Source organism: Scyliorhinus torazame, chromosome 2 (assembly GCF_047496885.1).
Source record: "Scyliorhinus torazame isolate Kashiwa2021f chromosome 2, sScyTor2.1, whole genome shotgun sequence".
Taxonomy (NCBI): Eukaryota; Metazoa; Chordata; class Chondrichthyes; order Carcharhiniformes; family Scyliorhinidae; genus Scyliorhinus; species Scyliorhinus torazame.
The window spans coordinates 260,571,719-260,593,766 of record NC_092708.1 but is presented as its reverse complement, the minus strand read 5'-3'; the positions used below and the strand labels follow the sequence as shown (position 1 = coordinate 260,593,766).

The window sequence follows — 22,048 nt, the reverse complement described above, 5'->3', positions numbered from 1 at the left end:
GCGCTGCTGCATCACAGCGCCGAGGTCTCAGGTTCGACCCCGGCACTGGGTCACTCTCCGTGTGGAGTTTGCACATTCTCCCCGTGTTTGCGTGGGTTTCGCCCCCACATCCCAAAAATGTGCAGGCCAGGTGAATTGGCCATGCTAAATTGCCCCTTAATTGGGGAAAACTGCATTGCTACTCTAAATTTATATTTAATAAAAGACTAAGTTAAATGCTCTTTACCAGAATGCACGCTGAATCCGCAACACAGTAGATGGAAAATAGAGGTAAATGGTTATGATCTAACTGCTATTATGGAAATATAGTTATAGGGTGACCATTGGGGCAGCACGGTAGCATTGTGGATAGCACAATTGCTTCACAGCTCCAGGGTCCTAGGTTCGATTCCGGCTTGGGTCACTGTCTGTGCGGAGTCTGCACATCCTCCCCGTGTGTGCGTGGGTTTCCTCCGGGTGCACCGGTTTCCTCCCACAGTCCAAAGATGTGCAGGTTAGGTGGATTGGCTATGATGAATTGCCCTTAGTGTCCAAAATTGCCCTTAGTGTTGGGTGGGGTTACTGGGTTGTGGGGATGGGGTGGAGGTGTTGACCTTGGGTAGGGTGCTCTTTCCAAGAGCCGGTGCAGACTCGATGGGCCGAATGGCCTCCTTCTGCACTGTAAATTCTATGATAATCTATGATGACCAAGACTGGGAACTGAATAATCAAGGATATTCAACGTTTAGGAAGGACAGGCAAAAGGAAAACAAGGTGGCGTTGCGCTGACAACAAGGGATGGGATCAGAATATCAGTAAGGGAGGATCTCCGATCGGAAAAACAAAATGTGGAATCTGTTTGGGTGGAGCTAAGGAATAGCAAGGGGCAGCAAACATTGATAGGCGTTTTTAGGCCATTAAATTGTAGTGGTAGACTGGAGCATGGTATTAATCAGGAGATTAGAGAAGTATATAGCATGGGTAATGCAGTAATCATGGTGGCTTCAAACTGCATATAAACTTGGTAAAATTAATGAGCACTAATGCTGTGGAGGGCGGTTTTCTGGAGTGGGTTAGGGATGGTTTTCTAGAACAGTATGTTGAGGAACCAGCTAGGGAACAGATTATTTTAGATCAAGTATTATGTAACGAGAAAGGGCTAACTAATAATTTTGTTGTAAAGACCAGAAGACACAGCAGCATAAGTAGGCCATTCTGCCCATTGAGTCTGCTCTGCCATTCAATGAGATCAAGTCTGATTTGATATCATCCTCAACTCCACTTTGCTGCCTTATCCCCAGAACCCTTTATTCCCTTACTGATTAAAAATCTGTTTATTTCAGCCTTGAACATACATTTTTTAAATTTTAGAGTACCCAATTATTTTTTTTCCAATTAAGGGGCCATTCCACCTAACCTGCACATCTTTGGGTTGTGGGGGCAAGACCCACGCAGACACAGGGAGAATGTGCAAACTCCACACAGACAGTGGCCCGGGGCCGGGATCGAACCCGGGTCCTCAGTGCCGTGGGCAGCAGTGCTAACCATTGCGCCACCATGTCGCCAGCCTTTAACATACTTAACGACCCAGCCTCTATAGCCCCATGCGGTAAATAATTCCACAGATTCACCACCCTCTAAGAGAAGAAATTCCTCTTCATCTGTGTCTTAAATGGGCAACCCCGCACTCTGAGGTTCTGCCTTCTGCTCTTAAACTCTTCCACAAGGGAAACACTCTCTCAGCATATACCCTGTCACGCCTCCTGAGAATCCTATATGTCTCAATAAGGTTGCCTCTTATTCTTTTAAACTCCAATGAGTACAGGCCCAACCTACTCAAATTCTCCTCATAAGAAAATTCCTCCATATCCAGGATCAACTTAGTGAATATTCACTGGACTGATCCAACACCAGTCAAGGAGCTTTTGGGGATGAGTGACCATAATATGCAAAGAATATATTATGTTTGAAAGTGAGGTAGTTCAATCTGAATTTGATTCTGTTAAATTTGAACAAAAATAATTATGACAGTATGAGGAACAAATTAGCTGAGGTGGATTGGGAAAACACATTAAAAGGTATGACTGTACATAGGCAATGGACAGATACACAAGGCCCAAAAAGTCAAAGGCAGCTAACAAATGAATTTGAGGATTGTACAAGATTAAAAGGCGTATAATGTTGTCAGAAATATTAGTAAACCAAGGATTGGAAGAATTTTAGAATACAGCAAAGGAGGACCAAGGAACTGATGAAAGAAAGGGAGAATAGAAGATGTTTGTAAAAAACATAAAAATGGACTGTAAAAGACTCGACAGATATTTAAAGAGGAACGGTTTGGCTATGACAAATATGAGTCCATGACAGGCAAAGTCAGGAGAATTTATAATGGGGAATAGAGAAGTGGCAGAGAAGCTAAATGATTACTCCGTACCAGCCTTCACTGAGGAAGATATAAGTAATCTTCCAGAATTAGAGATCCCATGGATTGGGGAGAATGAGGAACTGAGGGAAATTAGTATCAGTGAGAATGTTGTATTGAAGAAATTAATGGGAATGAAGATTGATAAGCCCCAGGACCTGATGATCTACATCTGAGAGGGTTGAAAGAGGTAGCTATAGAGAAAGTAGATGAATTGGTGACCATCATCCAAAATTCTATAAATTCTGGAACAGTTCCTTCAGATTGGAAGGTAGAAAATGGCACCTCCCCATCCCATTTAAGAAGGGCGGGGGGGGGGGGGGGGGGGGGGGGGGGGGGGAGAGAGAGAGAGAGAGAGAGAGAGAGAGAGAGAAAGAAAACTGAGAACTAGAAATCTTGTCAGCCTTCCATTCATTATAGGGAAAATGCTGAAATCTGTTATAAAAGATGTGATAAATGGGCACTTATATAATAATGATGTGATTGGACATAGTCAACACAGATTTCTGAATGGGGAATTTTGATTTGATTTAGATTTATTATCACATGTACCGAGCTAAAGTGAAATGTATTGTTCTGCGTACAGTCCAGACAGATCGTTCCATTCATGAAAAGCATAGGACATACGATAAATACACAATGTGAATACATAGACATCGAATTGATAGACATCAAATTATGTTTGACGCACCTCTTGATGTTTTTGAGGATTTTACTGACAGAATTGATAAAGGGAAGGCGATGAATGTAGCATATTAGGACTTTCAGAAGGCTTCCCATAAAGTCTCCCACAAGAGGTTGGTTAGCAAAATTAAAACACGAGATAGCTAATTGCTGGCATGGGTTAAGGAGCGATTAACAGAAAATAGAGAATAGGAATAAACAGGTCAGTCTCGCATTGGCAGGCTGTGACTAATGGGGTACCGCAAGGATCAGCATTTGGACCCCAGCTGTTCATAATATATATCAGTGAGCATTGCTGAAAATAGAGGCATGTCAAAACTTTTGTCTTGCACTCATCAGGATACTCCACAAGAACACCAGTATAAGGGCAAAACAACAATTTATACTGTATGAGAAGTGAATGCTGATTGGTTGGCTAGTGGACTTTGGTAAATGCATTGTCATAGAGAATGCAACAGTTGATGGTGATAGGCAGATAACTGCCAAGCATTGTTTGAAATTTAAATCAAACCACTTGTTTTTGATTGGTCAAGGCATTGCCCTGGGGAATGAATCAGTAAATGACTGTCACTTATTTTGTTTGGCTGAAACAGGTACAATGTGTGTACATGTTCTTTCTGTCTGCAAAGAACAGGGGGGCGGGATTCTCCACTCCTGCGCCGAAGTGCCCACACCATCGTGAACGCCGTCGAGGTTCACGACAGCACGAAACGGCCCCGATCCTGACCGATTCAGGCCCCGACAATGGGCTAGGATCGGGGCCGCGTCATCTACACGCGCCAGGCCTTGTCGCTGCGTGAAGGCGGCGCCGCATAGATGACGCAGCCGGCGCCGCATAACTGGCGTCACCCGCGCATGCGTGGTTGCCGTCCTATCTGAGTCCGTCCCGCAAGAAGATGTGGGACGGATCTTGCGGGGCCGCGGAGGGAAGGAGGTCCTCCTTCAGAGAGGACGGCCCGACGATGGGTGGGCACCGATCGCGGGCCATCCCACATTTGAGGTACCCCCCCGGTGCAGGATCCCCCCCCCCCCAGGCCACCCCCCCAGCGTTCCCGCGGTGTTCCTGACGGCAGCGACCAGGTGTGGACGGCGCCGGGGGGAACCCGCCGTTTTGGCCTGGCCGCTCGGCCCCTCCGGGCCTGAGAATAGCGGGGGTGCCGGAGAATCGCCATTTTGGGTGTCTCCGTCGATTCTCCGGCCCGCGGAACTTGACGGGGCCGTTCCCGTCGCTTGGGAGAATCGCGGGAGGGCGTCGGACCGGCGTCCCGGGAAATTCTGGCGGCCCAGGCGATTCTCCCAATCGGCGCGGGAGTGGAGAATCTCGCCCAGGGTCTTGTGTACTAATATATGTAGCTTCCAGTGCACGCAAATGCACCACACTGTGAACCCAACTGACAATTTTATATTGTGATTGTGGTTCTTAGCACACTGAGAATTATTTTACAATGTTGTCCAATTGTAGAATCACGGGCGAAATTCTCCCGAAACGGCGCATTGTCCGCCGACTGGCGCCCAAAACGGTGCCAATCAGACGGGCATCACGCTGCCCCAAAGGTGCGGAATGCTCCGCATCTTTGGTGGCCGAGCCCCAACATTGAGGGGCTAGGCCGACGCCAGAGGAATTTCCGCCCCGCCAGCTGGCGGAAACGGCCTTTGTTGCCCCGCCAGCTGGCGCGGAAATGACATCCCCGGGCTGCGCATGCGCGGGAGCGTCAGCGGCCGCTGACAGTTTCCCACGCATGCGCAGTGGAGGGAGTCTCTTCCGCCTCCGCCATGGTGGAGACCGTGGAGGAGGCGGAAGGGAAAGAGTTCCCCCAAGGCACAGGCCCGCCCGCGGATCGGTGGGCCCCGATTGCGGGCCAGGCCCCCGTGGGGGCACCCCCCCGGGGCCAGATCGCCCCGCGCCCCCCCAGGACTCCGGAGCCCGCCCACGCCACCTTGTCCCGCCGGTAAGGTAGGTGCTTTAATTTACGCCGGCGGGACAGGCAAATTATCGGCGGGACTTCGGCCCATCCGGGCTGGAGAATCGAGCGGGGGGGCCCGCCAACCGGCGCAGCGCGATTCCTGCCCCCGCCGAATCTCCGGTGCCGGAGACTTCGGCAACCGGCGGGGGCGGGATTCACGGCAGCCCCCGGCGATTCTCCGATCCGGCGGGGGGTCGGAGAATGACGCCCCACATCTCAAACATTAGCAAACATTTGAATCTAACAACACTTTTTCTTTGACATATTTCCTAGTTACCCTGGAAATCATTAACCAGCATCATAGAATATTACTATATGTGGAAAACCACTGACCGTTACGTACAGCAGGTAACCTTCACAAATTTTCTTCTTATTTTAAGATCGTATTATAGGTTTTGTAAACTCGGGTCGGCATTGTTTCTGACAAGAATTTGCTGCTATTGTGATTTGATCAGTGTTTACCTCAATACTACTGGTGTTGCTGCCTCTCCACTTTCCAAATTAAAGCAATACATTTGGGCGGCATGGTAGCACAGTGGTTAGCACAGTTGCTTCACAGCTCCAGGGTCCCAGGTTCGATTCCCGGCTTAGGTCACTGTCTGTGCGGAGTCTGCACGTTCTCCCCGTATCTGCGTGGGATTCCTCCGGGTGCTCTGGTTTCCTCCTACAGTCCAAAGATGTGCAAGGTAGGTGGATTGGCCATGCTAAATTGCCCTTCGTGTCCAAAAATGTTGGGTAGGGTTACTAGTTATGGGGATAGGGTAGAGGTGTGGGCTTAGATAGGGTGCACCGGTCCTTCGAAGGACCGGTGCAGACTCGAGGGCCGAATGGCCTCCTTCTGCACTGTAAATTCTATGAGCTTACATTTAATCAATTGACCAGTAGACCTCTGTTCATAGGTAATGTCATATCTCGCTGCTAACCTGGCCTGTGCCTCTTATGCCACTACTCTAAGAGGCAAATCCAGATCATTGGAACTGATAAACTGCTAAGGCCTGTTGAAACGCAAGTTGTAACTGATTACAAATTACAGACTCTAGACCAATGACCTTTTTGACCAAGTATTACCTCTAATCTCTCATTGTCATTCACTTAGAAACGGTTGAAAGCAGCTGAAGCAGAAAGCAAACTGAAGCAAGTATACATCCCTAACTAGTAAGCACTTCTTTTCTCACCTTTCCATCTGTGTCCAATTGAGTTGCTTGTACAATGCCAAAAAACAATCGAGACTGTATTGGCGCATGTTACTGTTGATATCGGTCCATGTCCCTGTTGGTGTCGGTTGACGTTACTGTTGGCATCGGTCCCTACCGGTATTGGACTGTGTCTCGACCTCTATCCATACCCCAACCACCATCTCCTTCTCTCCGTCTGACCAACCATTACTGGTTGCCTTTTTAACTCCTTTGCACTGCTTTAATCAATGTGTCAAAGAGATACCGTTTGTTTATCTCTGAATTCATTCTTCATTTCCGAATTGGAAATGTAAAGTTAAAGAAAGAGGTTTTATGATGGGTCAGAGGTGAATTTTAGAAAGGGTCTTAAAGAAAGAATGACTTGTATTTATATTGCACTTTTCAGAACCTTGGGATGTTTCAAAGCGCATAATACCCAAGAGGTACTTTTGAAGTGTAGGGTGCAATACTTCGGAAAGATTTCTAAGTGTTGTAGCGAGTGGGAATTGCCACGAGCTTCCCGGCAACGCTATTCAACATTAATGGTCCTCTTAACAAGGCCTCGCGGGTTTCCCGCCGCAAATGAAAGCTCTCCAGCTGATTTGCCGGGACCGCGCTCGCCAGCCCCCCGCTAACAAGATCGAGCAACACTTAAGCTGCACTTGCTCAGCCAACCCTAGCCAGCTCGCAATAATGGCGAGATTCGGAAACGCAGACCTGGGGAGGCTGCTAGACATGGTGGAGGTTAGGAGGGATGTCCTGTTCCCCCAAGGATCAGCCATAGGGCAGTCAGTATCGCCTGGAATGAGGTGGCGACGGCAGTGAACTCGGGGAGTGTGACCAGGAGGACTGGCCTCCAGTGCAGGAAGACAGCACTGCTGCTGATGTACATCAGGTGGAGGCAGGAACCCCCAGGCAAGACCAGTCGGAGGTCTGCTGGGATCCAGCTGGGATCCCGGCCTGATGCTGAGCCTGTGGAAGAGGTCATCCCGAGCTGATGGAGATGGAGATGCAACTGGGGCATTCAGAGGGAGGTATCAGCTACACACCAGCAGATCCATAGCCGCTTGGAGGAGTCCCAGTGGCTGAGGGCACAGGACATGTCGCCGGCAATGTGTGGCACCAAGGCCAACACAGATAGTGTGGCGACCACAATGAAGAGCCTGGTGCACAACATTGGCACTACTAGTGAAGGTGTCCAAGTGTTGCACATTCGGTGACGGCCATGACTGAGGGTCTCGACAGAATGTCCGCCTCGCTGGGGGATGTCACTCAGTACCAAGCTGAGCTTGATGAGGTTCGGCATGACATGTCTCGCTCTCGGGTGGGAATGGCCATGTTGCTGCGAAGCTTGTCCCAGTCACAGGTGGGCATTGCCGAGGAGCTGCAGAGCATGTCCCAGTCACTGATGGTGCGGGCCATGGGGAACCGCCAGGGCTAGCAGAGCCAGATAATGCAGGGGCAGCCGGGGCTCGAACCAGCTGACCCTTCATCCCAAGGTGAACCCCAGGGCCCTATGGGCACCGAGCAGGAGGAGGGTGGCTGGGCGCCAATGCAGATCTGTCTCATGGAGTGGCAACGGTGGTCACCAGCTCCCCCGATTCCACCCCTCTGATGAGGCCGCGCCTCACAGCCAGCACACAGGGCAGGGCGGCATGGCTGTGAATGTGCTGCCAACAAGTGAACCAGGGCCCTCCGGCCTCAGAGCCCCCAGAGGACACCCATCACGGGCACCGAAAGGCACGGGATGCGGTAAGCACATGGCTGCCTCCACCTTGATGTGCATCCTCTGGGACACACCTAGACATAGCGGGAGAGCTGGGAGGGCAAAGCACATTGAAGATCACTGGGGGCAGGTAGTGGGTGAGGGGGCTGGAGCGGGGGGAGGGGCAACTTTATCGAGAGGGTGGGGAATTGTCAAACACAATAAACACCTTTGTGCACAACCAGTATGATGCTTCTGTCACCTTCTTCCACAATGCAGACCGACCTCCGAACCCTTGGCCCATCTCTCCAGGCATCTTCCCCTCCCCGTGGCACCCACCCACCCTCCTGCCGTGGACATGTCCCCAGAGCTGTGTTCCATCCCCTGGATGTTCGGATGTTATCTGCTGCATGTGTGTGTGTGTTCAGGCACAGTGTCCAGGCATGAAGGTGCGATTGGGATGCTGGGCAATGACTCCCACATGCACATGCCCACCCATGGGGATCCACTTGGGCTGTGTGAAGTGCCCATTTAACCACAATTTCCAATTCCCTGTTATCAATAGTCTTCAGCCGCGCGACCAGAAGCCTTGGCAGTCGATGCGGGTTTGGGGTGATCGGTGGGGCAGACGGGCAGGGACAAGGTTTGTCCAGGAACGGGTATACATGATCCAGAGGTTGGCATGGTGGTGCCGCGAGCAGCTGCCCCCACCCACCCCCCCCCCCCCCCCCCCAGTTCCCGCCCACACCCCCCCCAACCTCCCATGGTGGCCTACCCCTGCGGAGGGTCCCCCCACCCTCAGCCGAGCATTGGGGAGGCAATTCCAGCGCCCCTGGGCTCTTTGCCTGTGAGCAAAGATTGCTACTCACCTCCTCGGCTCCCTATAGAAGCCCTTCCACCAGGTTCACGGCCGTTGAATGACGGGAGGCCATTGCAAATGGGGTGGCTCTCGTTAATTGTATGGAAATGGGGCTCAAGTGGTGGTAATTGGTTTTTCGCCACGCCACAGCGAGATTCCGATTTCGCCTACAGGAGCAGGCCGGTTGCATCGCAAACTGTTTGGCGCCTGACGCGGTTCTCGTTTTTGGCCTCTCCCACTATACACATGCCTCGTTTCGCTTGAGCACGAGCGTGACGAGGCTGGGGAATTGTGCCCATGGTCACTGTTGTAATGTCGGAAATGCAACAGTCAGTTCAAAAACAGCAAGGTCCCGTAAACACCAATGTCCTGCTCTTCTTCAAAAGAGTTCCATGGGATCCATTTGAAATCTCATCTGAAACATAGCAGCTTTGACAAGGCAAGGCTCCCTCAATTCTGCACCTGAGTGTCTGCTACAGCAAGTGCTGTAAAAAGGGGAAGTGGCTTAATTTCCCCCGTCGCTAGTTGCCACCCTGCACAGGAAGAACTCTGGAGCTGCTGCTTTCTCACATGGTCTGGATCAGAAGATGGGCGAGACTTGTGCAGCTCCTGGTCTGGGTAAATAAAAAGGACCCGGATTGGCAGTCTGTTGGTGATTGCTACTCTGTGGAAGTTCTGGGCTATTGCCTTCCTTCTTCAGGGTGGCATTGAGGGAGGGCCCTCTTTTGGGATTCTGCTTAAATTGTTCCAATATCTGCCTTTTTCAGTGGATTCCACGGATCCCATATCTCTAATTAAGGCACAGGGAAATGTGCTGGTTCATGTTCGTCACTCAACCAACTCCAATACAAACAGAAAGGTGGATTGTCTTGAACTTTACTGTTTGTGGGGGCATGGTGATGCAATTGCCTACTAAAAGTAAATAATTATTTTTTAAATGCTTTGGAACATCTTGAGAACCTGTAATATGAATGTAATTATTCTGTTTTACTGCTGAGCTGGTACACAGTGTGGGTGAGCTGGTCCGTAACAGGGCAAGGTTTATGGCAAGCTGAGCCTATTTACTGAGGAACAAAACAAAGTCGATTTAAGCAGAGCCTCTTCGAATAACAGCAAACAGTACTCATTACCAAAACTACAACACAGTTGAAAGTAGGATTATTTCCCCAAATTGGAGGCTAGTTACACAACATAAATTCTACACACAAAATCTATTCCAGTCACATCCTGCAAGTGTGATTGACTGGGGGAATTACCTTATCTTCTTCGTTTAGTGTTGATCACTGAATGCTAAAGGGCCTCCCGTTGGCTCTCCAGCGTCAGGGGCACATTCACAATTACTGTTTGGACAGAGAGCTCGTATCCTGGTCTTTAATTTGCTGGGGCAATAAATCTTACAATGCATGTGGGGTGGGAACACAGAACCAGCTCCCTTTCTGACCCTTGATTGAAAACCCAGCCCATTGTTACTGTTTATCGACTTTTATTTTGTCTTTCTCCCCCTCCTCCACTACCGTACTCTTCAGTAATAAGCCAAACCCAAACCAGATCAATGGAAGCAGCTCAAAGACTGGAGCGGTGAATGGAGGGAGTGTGCTAGCACCAAATGGGGCAGTGGCAGTGCCAGGACTGGGTCGAGCTTGTGAGAGCTGTTTCAGTAAGTACTCTTGAGATCATGGAGCATTGTGAAGGTCTCCAAATGCTCGCGCGGCCATCATTTTCAGAACTGTGGTCCACTCACCAGTCATTGAGCCACAAAAGTGAGAGGACCCCGAAACAGTTGGGAAGCAAATATCTGGCTCCCATTTTAACCAATCAGGGTTTTTTGATTCACACCGGGTTTTCAAATCCATTTTGCTGGGAGTGACCAAGATAGAGTTATTGAAACATGGAACCTGAGCATGATGCACCATTTGTTTTTCACCAGACTGTGCCGCACTTCTGACTGGTCGGTATTAATACAGCACAATTATGGCATTATGGGGCGAGGGAGAGGTGGTTGCGAAGTGGATATGGATAGAGTGCTTGTTCAAAGGGTCGGTGCAGACTCGATGGGCCGAATGGCCCGCCTCCTGCAGTGTAGGGATTCTATGATAAACGAAAGGAGAGGAAGCTTACAATTTACCTGTATCTTTTTCACTAGCTACGCAGTCATACCAGTGGTACTCGTGGGGCCCACCCAACATGCAGTGTCGGCTCTGCGCAGCCTGCTGGGCCTATTGGAAGAAGTATGGTGGGCTGAAGATGCCAACCCGGCTGGATGGTGAAAGGCCTGGACCAAACCGGAGTAGCCTGGTAACTGCCAAGTTCTTTAGATTACGCCATTTCTTTTAGCTGTTCTCCACTAGTTTATTCTCCTCCTCTTCCTCCCAGAAGGGATTGTCTTTTTGTTGCAGTCCAGATCTATGGGTGGCCTCCAACACCTCACCCGTGAGGCTCATTATTACAGCGTGAGCCCGAATAGCAGGTGCCATTGCCTTTTTAGAGTTTGGATGTGATCTGGTCCCCATCCAATGTCCACACAAGTGGCCTTGGGGAGAGGCACTGACCCTTGACACTGGGAGTAATTGTAGCACCTCTAACCCTGCCCTGACTGAGACTGACTCAACAATAAACAGTTCGCAATGAAAGTTTGTCTGAGTCTGGGTAGCAAAGAGTTAGGAGGTGATGGGTTCAAACCCCACTCTAGGGACTGAAGTGAATAATCTCAGTTTACACTTATTACAGTACTGAGCGAGCGCTGCACTGTTGGGAGTTGCTGAAACTGAGTCAACATATTACATCTGCCTCATTGGATGGATGATAATGAATGAAATGAAAATCGCTTATTGTCACAAGTAGGCTTCAAATGAAGTTACTGTGAAAAGCCCCTAGTCGCCACATTCCGGCGCCTGTTCGGGGAGGATGTTACGGGAATTGAACCGTGCTGCTGGCCTGCCTTGCTCTGCTTTCAAAGCCAGCGATTTAGCCCTGTGCTAAAGATCTATTCAAAGAAAATGTCTCTCAACCAACATTTTCTTGAACAAATTAACTGGTTGTTCATCTCAATGTTGTTAGTAGCCTTACTATGCACACAATGGCTGTCTCATTTGCCTATGTAATGTGATGATGTGCTATATAAATGCAGGTATTTATCGTCATTGGTATAGTTATGTTACAATGGAATTCCCTGAGAATGATACCATAGTGTGGCCTTCAAACAACTGTCCTGGGTGATTTCTTGTGCAAGGAAGTGTTTTGTGTCTACTTTGTGCCACCCTTCATTATAGGGCAGTCAGCGGGAGATTGTCTGCGGCACAACCCCTTGCTGCATCACCTCGGTGCCACTCACTTATTTGTGCAGGTTCCTCAGACATTTTTATTTGGTTTTTTTCTAGAATATATTTTAAGGAGTGCTATAATAGCTTGTCTGCTTTTTCCCCATCCACCCACAGAACGCCCATGGCCTACCGCTTTGGAACAGCAGCAGTCCCAAGTTTGCGCTGAAGACACGGCAAGCCTTTTATCTGCATACAAGCAAACTGACAAAAATAGCGAGGCGTTTATGTCATGATATTCTGCAGCAGGCAGCGCGACATCCCCATGTGCCAATTAACCACGCAGCCATCAAGGCAGAGTGTAAGTACCGAGGTAACATGAGGGCATTAAACAGATATAGTGGTGAGTAAGTTCTCCACCAGACTCCAGAGTGGCACTGTTGAGGATCATTTCTTACATATGAGCTTATTCCCCACCTCTGAGTCCCACTCTTGCTGGGTCCAGGCCCCCTGTGTGCTGGTCACAGTCCAACACCCAGGCTATTCTTACCTGGCAGGAATTCTTCCAGTGTCCCAGCCAACATTCATCCCTCAAAGAACAGATGGACAACATTCATGCCATTTGTTGGGCTCTTGCTGTGCACAAATTGGCTACTGTATTTGGCGCGGAAATAAATCTAAGCGTATTCTTTCTTTCATTAAGGCTGCTAATTTGTTTTAATTTCTCGCCACATTTGTGTGTCGACTTGCACATACGAGGTACTGGTTCTACACTCTTCAGACTCATTCTCCTTGATCGAGTCGCTTGTAATTACAACAGGTTCTCTGGGTTTTGATTTAAAAGCAGGTCTCAAATTTCCCTCGGCTGGAACCAGCCAGATTTTGTTGTTAGTTCCTCCCTGTTTGAGCCAAAGTCTGGCATTCCAAGGACCTGGAGATAAACAAACCACATATCTATATCTGACGCTGTACATCAACTATATCTGACAGTTGTAAGTCCTAATTTCAGTCCAACCCCAGCTCATAGGATAACCGTTTATGTTTTAAATCTCTTCCCACATTGGAGAGAGATGCTTCAGGTGAATGCAGATATCTCCTTGGAGACTGATGAACCCTTCTCATCCATTCATTATAGGAAGACTCTGGCTACTTAATAAAGCCCTGGTCTCAGTTTACTGTAGTCAGTTTATTTGTACTTTTAAAGTCGATCTTCTGCATTCCTTTATCCATCCTGGCCTCTTGGTAATCTTCAAGGATAAACAGACATTCAAATGAATGTATTGTGTTTGAATGACTCAAATTTACATACATCCTTGTGTTAGGGTCTGCCAGTACCATTCCATTCCCATTTTGGTTGTAGAAGGTTTCTGAGGGAGCTTTCATTTGGCTCCATTCTTCTTCTGCAGTTTGGAATGGGCAGTGCTGGCACGGCTGGCATTTATTGACCACCCCTAATTGTCTTTGAGAAGATGGTGGTTAGCCATTAGGTACTTTCACATTGCTGTCATTCTTTGTAGCAGTTGGAAATAACTAAGTGGTTTGCTCGGCCACTTTGGAAGGCAGTTAAAAGTCAAAACAGGGTTGGGATTGAAGTCCTGTGTAGGGCATGGACTCAGGGCAACAGTGAATCACTTGGAATTTTCTGGCAGTCCAATAGCTTTGTGGTCTTGGTCCTATCTTGCTAGCATGAGCCCTGGGTGATTTTATCTCCTGAATCTTAGCTGAATGTTGTTGATCAGCTGATGACTGACCGGCAAGAGTGCCTGGAGTTAGGAAGTTAGCAGATAAGGGATGTTTTTGACCATTGGCTAAATCATGGAGGGCAGGAGTTGTTGGGTTGAAAGGAATAGCCCAGGGTAGGGGAAGCCTAAACTTTCCTACGATGGCTTTTTAGATCACGCCTGCTCCTCCTGACCGTTCAAATGAATTTTTTTAATGTTTACCTTAAGCAGCCTCCTGTGGCCCGCGATGCTCTTCCTGGTGTCCTTGCTACTTCTGGGACAATGATGAGTGAACCACCTCGCAAATTTCTGTTGGACAATAGATTAACGGTCTACAGCATTAAGAGCAGTTATAGCACAGATACAGAATATTGTTCTCCCTAATCTGACTCAAAAATAAGGCTCAGCCCTAATATCAGAAGTGTACTGCAGCATGTAAGGTTGCCACGGTCTTCATGATCGTGCAGAGGAGATTTTCCAGAATGTTGCCAGGAATGAGTGTCTTCAGTCTCCAGTGTCTACATATAACTGGAAAGTGGAGTTGCTCTGAGAGCAGGGAGTGTTCAGGAGACACAGAGTTGTTGACAATTCTGAGTTGCTTTGAACTGGTTTCATTCAAGTACAAATTGTTTCCACCAGAGCGAAGGTAACATGAGGGCATTAAACAGATATAGTGGTGAGTAAGTTCTCCACCAGACTCCAGAGTGGCACTGTTGAGGATCATTTCTTACATATGAGCTTATTCCCCCACCTCTGAGTCCCACTCTTGCTGGGTCCAGGCCCCCTGTGTGCTGGTTTAAGGTAAGTTGTTTAAGGTAATTGGCAATAATTGAAGTGAGGAAACAATATTTTGGTTACCTGGACTTCACAACCTAAAGGAGATTCAGTCATAACTTTCAAAAGGGAATAGGGCAAGTGGAAGAAATTTGTAGGCTAAGGAGATAGGTCAGAGGAGTGGGACTAAGTAACCAGCTCTTTCTTTTTAAAAAAAATATATTTTATTAAAGTTTTTCGATCAAACAAAAATTTCCCATTTTACAACTTTGTAATAATATATACATTGATCGTTTTTTAAAATAAATAATATGCTAACTAACGGCAACTGCCAACAACAAAATAAGAAACAACAGAAATAATAACTAAAATAGTAACTTTGTGAAATCAAATATAAATAATTAATATATAAACACACACATAAAACCCCTGAGGACCCAAATGAGCCCCCCCGCCCTCCCCCCTGGGTTGCTGCTGCTGCCTTTCCTATTTTCCCTTATCGCTCTGCGAGATAGTCGAGGAACGGTTGCCACCGCCCGGTGGACCCCTGAGCCGAACCTCTTAATGCATATTTTATCCGCTCCAGTTTTATAAACCCTGCCATGTCGTTTATCCAGGCCTCCACACCCGGGGGCTTAGCTTCTTTCCACATAAGTAGAATCCTTCTCCGGGCTACTAGGGACGCAAAGGCCAACACGTCGGCCTCTCTTGCCTCCTGCACTCCCGGCTCATCCGCAACCCCAAATATAGCCAACCCCCAGCTTGGTTTGACCCGGACCCCCACCACCTTCGAGATCACTTTTGCCACACCCACCCAGAACCCATGCAATACTGGACATGACCAAAACATGTGGGTGTGGTTCGCCGGGCTTCCCGCACATCTCCCGCACCTATCCTCCACTCCAAAAAATCTACTCGGCCTTGCTCCCGTCATATGCGCCCTGTGTAGAACCTTGAATTGTATCAGGCTGAGCCTGGCACACGAGGACGAAGAGTTTACCCTACTTAGGGCATCTGCCCACAGCCCCTCCTCAATCTCTTCCCCCAGCTCCTCCTCCCATTTTCCCTTCAGCTCCTCTACCATCATCTCCCCCTCGTCTCTCATTTCCCTATATATATCTGACACCCTACCATCACCCACCCATGCCCCCAAAATCACTCTGTCCTGGATCTCTTGCGCCGGGAGCTGTGGAAATTCCCTCACCTGTTGCCTCACAAATGCCCTCACTTGCATATAGCGAAGTGCATTCCCAGGTGGCAACCCATATTTTTCTGTCAGTGCGCCCAGACTCGCGAACGTCCCGTCTAAGAACAAGTCCTTCAATTTCGCAATTCCTGCTCGCTGCCAAGATTTAAATCCCCCATCTATCCTTCCCGGGACGAACCTATGGTTGTTCCTTATCGGGGACCACACTGAGGCACCCGTCACTCCCTTATGTCGTCTCCACTGCCCCCAAATTTTCAGAGTTGCCACCATCACTGGGTTTGTGGTGTATTTTTTCGGGGAAAACGGCAACGGCGCCGTCACCAGTGCTTTTAAGCTAGTTCCCCTACAGGACGCCGTCTCCAGTCTTTTCCACGCCGCTCCTTCCCCTTCCCTCATCCACTTACATATCATTGACACGTTGGCGGCACAATACTAATCACTTAGACTCGGCAGTGCCAGTCCCCCTCTGTCCCTACTGCGCTGCAGGAACCCCCTCTTTACTCTTGGGGTCTTTCCAGCCACACAAAGCTCATAATACTCTTGTCCACCTTCTTAAAAAAGGCCTTTGTAATCAGTACAGGGAGGCACTGGAACACAAAAAGAAACCTCGGAAGGACCACCATTTTAACCGCCTGCACCCTGCCGCCAATGACAGGGGCGCAATGTCCCACCTCCTAAAGTCCTCTTCCATCTGCTCTACCAGTCGTGCCAAGTTAAGCTTATGCAAGGTTCCCCAGTTCCTGGCCACCTGGATCCCTAAATACCGGAAATCTCTTCTTACCCTCCTCAACGGTAAATCGTCTATTCCCCTGCCCTGTTCCCCGGGGTGCATCACAAACAGTTCACTCTTCCCCATATTCAATTTATATCCTGAAAATTCTCCAAACTCCCTGAGTGTCTGCATTATCTCAGGCATCCCCTCCACTGGGTCCGCGATATACAACAACAAATCATCTACGTATAATGACACCTGATGCTCTTCTCCTCCTCTAAGTACCCCCCTCCACTTCCTAGAGCCCCTCAGCGCTATGGCCAATGGCTCATTTGCCAACGCAAACAGTAACGGGGACAGGGGACATCCCTGTCTTGTACCCCTATATAGTCGGAAGTGGTCAGATCGTTGCCTATTTGTAATCACACTTGCCACCGGGGCCCTGTACAGGAGCTGAACCCATCTAATGAACCCCTCTCCAAATCCAAATCTCCTCAGTACTTCCCACAGGTAGTCCCACTCCACTCTATCAAATGCTTTCTCTGCATCCATCGCCACCACTATCTCCGCCTCCCCCTCCGGTGGGGGCATCATCATCACCCCCAATAGCCTCCGTATATTAGCATTCAATTGCCTCCCTTTAACAAACCCCGTTTGATCATCATGCACCACCCCAGGGACACAGTCCTCTATCCTCATCGCCATCACCTTGGCCAAAAGCTTGGCATCTACGTTCAAGAGGGAAATAGGCCTGTATGACCCGCACTGCAGCGGGTCTTTGTCTCTTTTCAGGATCAGCGATATCGTCGTCTCCGACATCGTCGGGGGTAGTGTCCCCCTTTCCCTAGCCTCATTAAAGGTTCTCGTCAGAAGCGGGGCCAGCAGGTCCACGTATTTCCTATAGAACTCCACCGGGAACCCATCCAGTCCCGGGGCCTTCCCTGCCTGCATGTTCCCAATTCCTTTTACTACCTCCTCCACCTCAATCTGCGCTCCCAGTCCTGTCATCTCCTGTTCCTCAACCTTCGGGAACTCCAGCTGGTCTAGGAAACGCATCATTCCCTCTTTCCCTTCCGGGGGTTGAGCCTTATATAGCCTCTCGTAAAATACCTTAAACACCCCGTTCACCCTCTCCCCTCCCCGTTCCATCTTTCCCTCCTCGTCTCTAACCCCTCCGATCTCTCTCGCCATCCCCCTCTTCCTAAGTTGTTGGGCCAGCAGCCGGCTCGCCTTCTCTCCATATTCATACTGCACTCCCTGTGCCTTCCTCCATTGTGCCTCCGCCTTACCCGTGGTCAACAAGTCAAAGTCCGTGTGCAATCTCCATCTTTCCCTGTATAGCCCTTCATCTGGAGCCTCCGCATATTGCCTATCCACCCTCAAAATCTCCCCCAACAATCTCTCCCTTTCTTTACCCTCTTGTTTCCCCTTATGGGCCCTTATGGAGATCAGCTCCCCTCTAACCACCGCCTTCAGCGCCTCCCAGACCACTCCCACCTGGACCTCTCCGTCATCATTGATCTCTAGGTACCTTTCAATACATCCCCTCACCCTTACACATACCCCCTCATCCGCCAACAGTCCCATATCTAATCTCCAGAGTGGGCGCTGCTCCTTTTCCTCTCCTACTTCCAGATCTACCCAATGTGGGGCATGATCTGAAATGGCTATAGCCGAATACTCCGTGCCTGCCACCTTCGGGATCAGCGCCCTTCCCAGGACAAAGAAGTCTATCCGGGAGTACACTTTGTGGACAGGGGAGAAGAAGGAAAACTCTTTACTCCTTGGTCTAGTAAATCTCCAGGGATCCACTCCTCCCATCTGCTCCATAAAGCCCTTAAGCACCTTGGCCGCTGCCGGCCTCCTCCCGGTCCTAGATCTGGACCGGTCCAGCCCTGGGTCCAGCACTGTGTTGAAGTCTCCCCCCCCATTACCAACTTTCCCATCTCCAGGTCCGGGATGCGCCCCAACATACGCTTCATAAAGTTTGCGTCATCCCGTCATCCCAGTTCGGGGAATATACATTCACCAGCACCACCGCCTCACCTTGCAATCTGCCACTCACCATCACGTATCTACCCCCACTGTCCACCACTATGGTCTTCGCCTCAAACAATACCCGTTTCCCCACCAGTATTGCCACCCCTCTATTTTTCGCATCCAAGCCCGAGTGGAATACCTGTCCCACCCATCCTTTTCTTAATCTGACCTGATCCGCCAGTTTCAGGTGCGTCTCCTGAAGCATGACCACGTCTGCCTTTAGCTTCTTTAGGTGCGCAAGTACCCTTGTCCTCTTAATCGGCCCATTCAACCCTCTCACGTTCCACGTGATCAACCGGGTTGGGGGGCCCTTTACCCCCCCCCCCTCGTCGACTAGCCATCCCCTTTTTTAGACCAGCTCCTCACCCGGTTCCCACTGCTTATCCCCCAGACGGTGCCCTCCCGTCCCGACCATCCCATCCCGTAACAGCTCCCCCTTCCCCTTAGCAGCAGCAACCCAGTTAACCCCCCCCCCCCCCCCCCCCCCTCCCCGGCTAGATCCCTCTCTAGCTTAGTTGCTCCCCCCATATTGCTTCCGGAAGTCAGCAAACTCTGGCTGACCTCGGGTTCCCCTGTTTATCCTTAGCCTCCCATTATGTGAGGGCCCCTCCTTCCTGCACCCCCTTTTCCCGCCACAATTTCTATAGCGCGGGAACAAAGCCCGCGCTTCCCTCTCGGCCCCGCCCCTGATGGCGCAGCTCCCTCTCTCCTTCCCCCTCCCCTTCCCCACCGGCGCCCACATTTCTTCGTGTGTGTCCCCTTCGAGGGGAAAGAACATTTTCCCCCATCTGATTCACAGTCCCTTGCCACCACCTCGCTACTTCATTTCAAACACTCTTTCTCAAATCTAGTCCAACTTCTCCTCTTCAATAAATGTCCACGCCTCCTCTGCCGTAGTGGTGTTTACCCTGGTGTGTAACCCACAGTCTTGCCGGCTGCAACATTCTGAATTTCACTTTCCTCTTGTGGAGCACCGCCTTGGCCCGATTGAAACTCGCCCTCCTTCTCGCCACCTCCGCACTCCAATCCTGATACACGCGGATCACCGCGTTCTCCCACCTGCTGCTCCGTGTCTTTTTCACCCATCTCAGGACCATCTCCCTGTCCTTGTAGCGGTGGAACCTCACCACTATTGCTCGAGGTATTTCTCCTGCCTTTGGTCTTCTCACGAGGACTCGGTACGCTCCCTCCACTTCCAGGGGGCCCGTCGGGGCCTCAGCTCCCATTAAGGTATGGAGCATCGTGCTCACATACGCCCCAACGTCCGCTCCCTCTGACCCTTCGGGAAGACCCAAGATTCCTAAGTTCTTCCTCCTCGAGCTATTTTCCAGGGCTTCCAGTCTCTCCATACACCTCTTATGCAGTGCTTCGTGCGTCTCCGTCTTCACCACCAAGCCCTGTATCTCGTCCTCATTTTCGGCAGCTTTTGCCTTCACTCCACGGAGCTCCATCTCTTGGGTCTTCTGCGCCTCCTTTAACCCCTCAATCGCTTGCAGCATCGGTGCCAGCACCTCCTTCTTGAGCTCCTCCACACATCGCCGGAGGAACTCCTGCTGTTCCAGGCCCCATACCAACTGGCCTCCCTCCGCCGCCATCTTGCTTCTCACTTCCCTTCTTTGCCGCTGCTCCAGAGGATCCTCCGCAATCTGGCCACTATTATCTCTTCTGTCCATTCACATCCGGGGGGACTCCCTTCTATGTCGCCTCACAGTGGGTTTAGCCTTCGAAAATTGCCGTTGGGGCTCCCGATAAGAGCCCAAAAGTCTGTTAAAACGGGAGGTGCCGAAACGTGCGACTTAGCTGTTTATCGCCGCACCCGGAAGTCCCACTAACCAGCTCTTTCAGCAAGCCAACATAGTCATCCCGAACTCCACCAAGGCCCAAAACCAGAAAATGGACAATTTCAGCCAGTCTGACAGCATCTGACAGAGCGAATGGAGCTAACGTTTCAAGTTTTGATGACTCTTTGTCAAAGCTAGAGAGAACTGGAAATATGATGAAGTTTATACTGTTGGGAGGTGGGGTTCATGGAGCAGTGGGCCTGGGTAGAGAACCAGCGAAAAGTGGAGATTGACAAAGATGTCGTGGACCAAAAGACAAAGGCAATGTAAATGGTGGTGATACAATTCCCGCTGCCTCGGAAAGGCAGCCAGCATAATTAAGGACCCAATGCACCCCGGACATACTCTCTTCTGCCTCCTTCCGTCAGGAAAAAGATACCAAAGTTTGAGGTCACGTATCAACCGACTCAAGAACAGCTTCTTCCCTACTGCCATCAGACCTTGTATTAAGTTGATCTTTTCTCTACACCTTGCTATGACTGTAGCATTATAGTCTGCAGTCTCTCCTTCCTTCCCTATGTACGGTCTGCATTGTTTGTATAGCATGCAAGAAACAATACTTTTCACTGTACACTAATACATGTGACAATAAATCAAATAAATAATGACTAAGAAGGGTGCTGATAGTGGCACGTTAAGAGATCAGAAATTTGTACGCCCACCTCGTTCCCCAGAAATCGGATTGGGGGAATTGAAGATTGTGCTAGAAGACTGAGTGTACCTAAAATACCTACCTCTCTTTTATCTACCAGATACCTTACGATTACCAGCAGCACCAAATGAAATGACAGGATTGAAACAAATGGTTCGAAAACCCTTGGAAACAATCGTGGAATACCTAGGTAAGAGTCAGCCCAAACTGCTGGTGAAGTGAGTCTTATTCTGAATAATTAATCATATTTGTGAATAACCTAATCTTATATATAATCTTATATACTAAAAAGAATTTCAGTAGCCAGACCATACTAGGAATGTAAACAAATAAAATGCTCAGCCCCTTTCAGATAGTCAAAACCTGTTGCTTAACTCACGATAGGGCACATAATAGTATAAATCCGAGGTATATGTGCCATCAAAATATTCAATTGTGAGAATTTAAAAGTAGTTACATTATTCTGTAGATGTGTAAAAGTGATTAAAACTAGTCTTTAATTTATAACCCATTGTCAAAAGGAAGTGCGCGTCCTGAAATAAATGTTTACTCTGCTCAACCCCCAAAATATCTTAGCATTGTGAAGCAAGAAATCATTGTACCGTAGCCCTAAATATCTGTGTTCTTTAAAACCGAGGCTTTGTTCACTGTGCATGAGACCCATAAACCCCCATAAGTGAATTCTGTTAAGTGCTGTGCTGGCAGTGGCATAAATGAATTCACAATGTGTAACCTAAGTTTCCCTATGGTCTATTGCACAATTTCACCAATGTTTGTGTCTTTGGTAATGTTGGATATGTGGCTTTCTATCCCTTCAACTAAATAGTTAATGAATATAGTGAATAGTTGAGGCCCCAACATGGACGCTGGCGGACTTCCAAGACATAAGACAATTGCCAACTTTTCACTTCAGACTCTTTGTGGAAACTAACAGCCGGATGTGTTGGTAACTGGACGTATATACTATGCGATATTCCATCAATACATCCTGCCAATTAGAGTAACTGCACATTATACATTATCCCTACCCTCTGCTCCCTTCCACTCAGTCAATTT

The 22,048-nt window shown here is 49.2% G+C and overlaps 1 protein-coding gene across 1 annotated transcript in view; it reads left to right on the top strand.

Annotated features, from left to right (window-relative positions):
* LOC140397998 (metastasis-associated protein MTA1-like) overlaps positions 1-22,048 on the top strand; it is a 252,536-nt gene that overhangs the window by 126,464 nt on the left and 104,024 nt on the right. The window contains exons 9-14 of the mRNA XM_072486239.1: positions 5,323-5,397; positions 6,146-6,204; positions 10,315-10,445; positions 10,932-11,083; positions 12,223-12,406; positions 21,093-21,182. Of these exons, the coding sequence (XP_072342340.1) occupies positions 5,323-5,397; positions 6,146-6,204; positions 10,315-10,445; positions 10,932-11,083; positions 12,223-12,406; positions 21,093-21,182 (691 nt within the window). The remainder of the gene's footprint in view (positions 1-5,322; positions 5,398-6,145; positions 6,205-10,314; positions 10,446-10,931; positions 11,084-12,222; positions 12,407-21,092; positions 21,183-22,048) is intronic.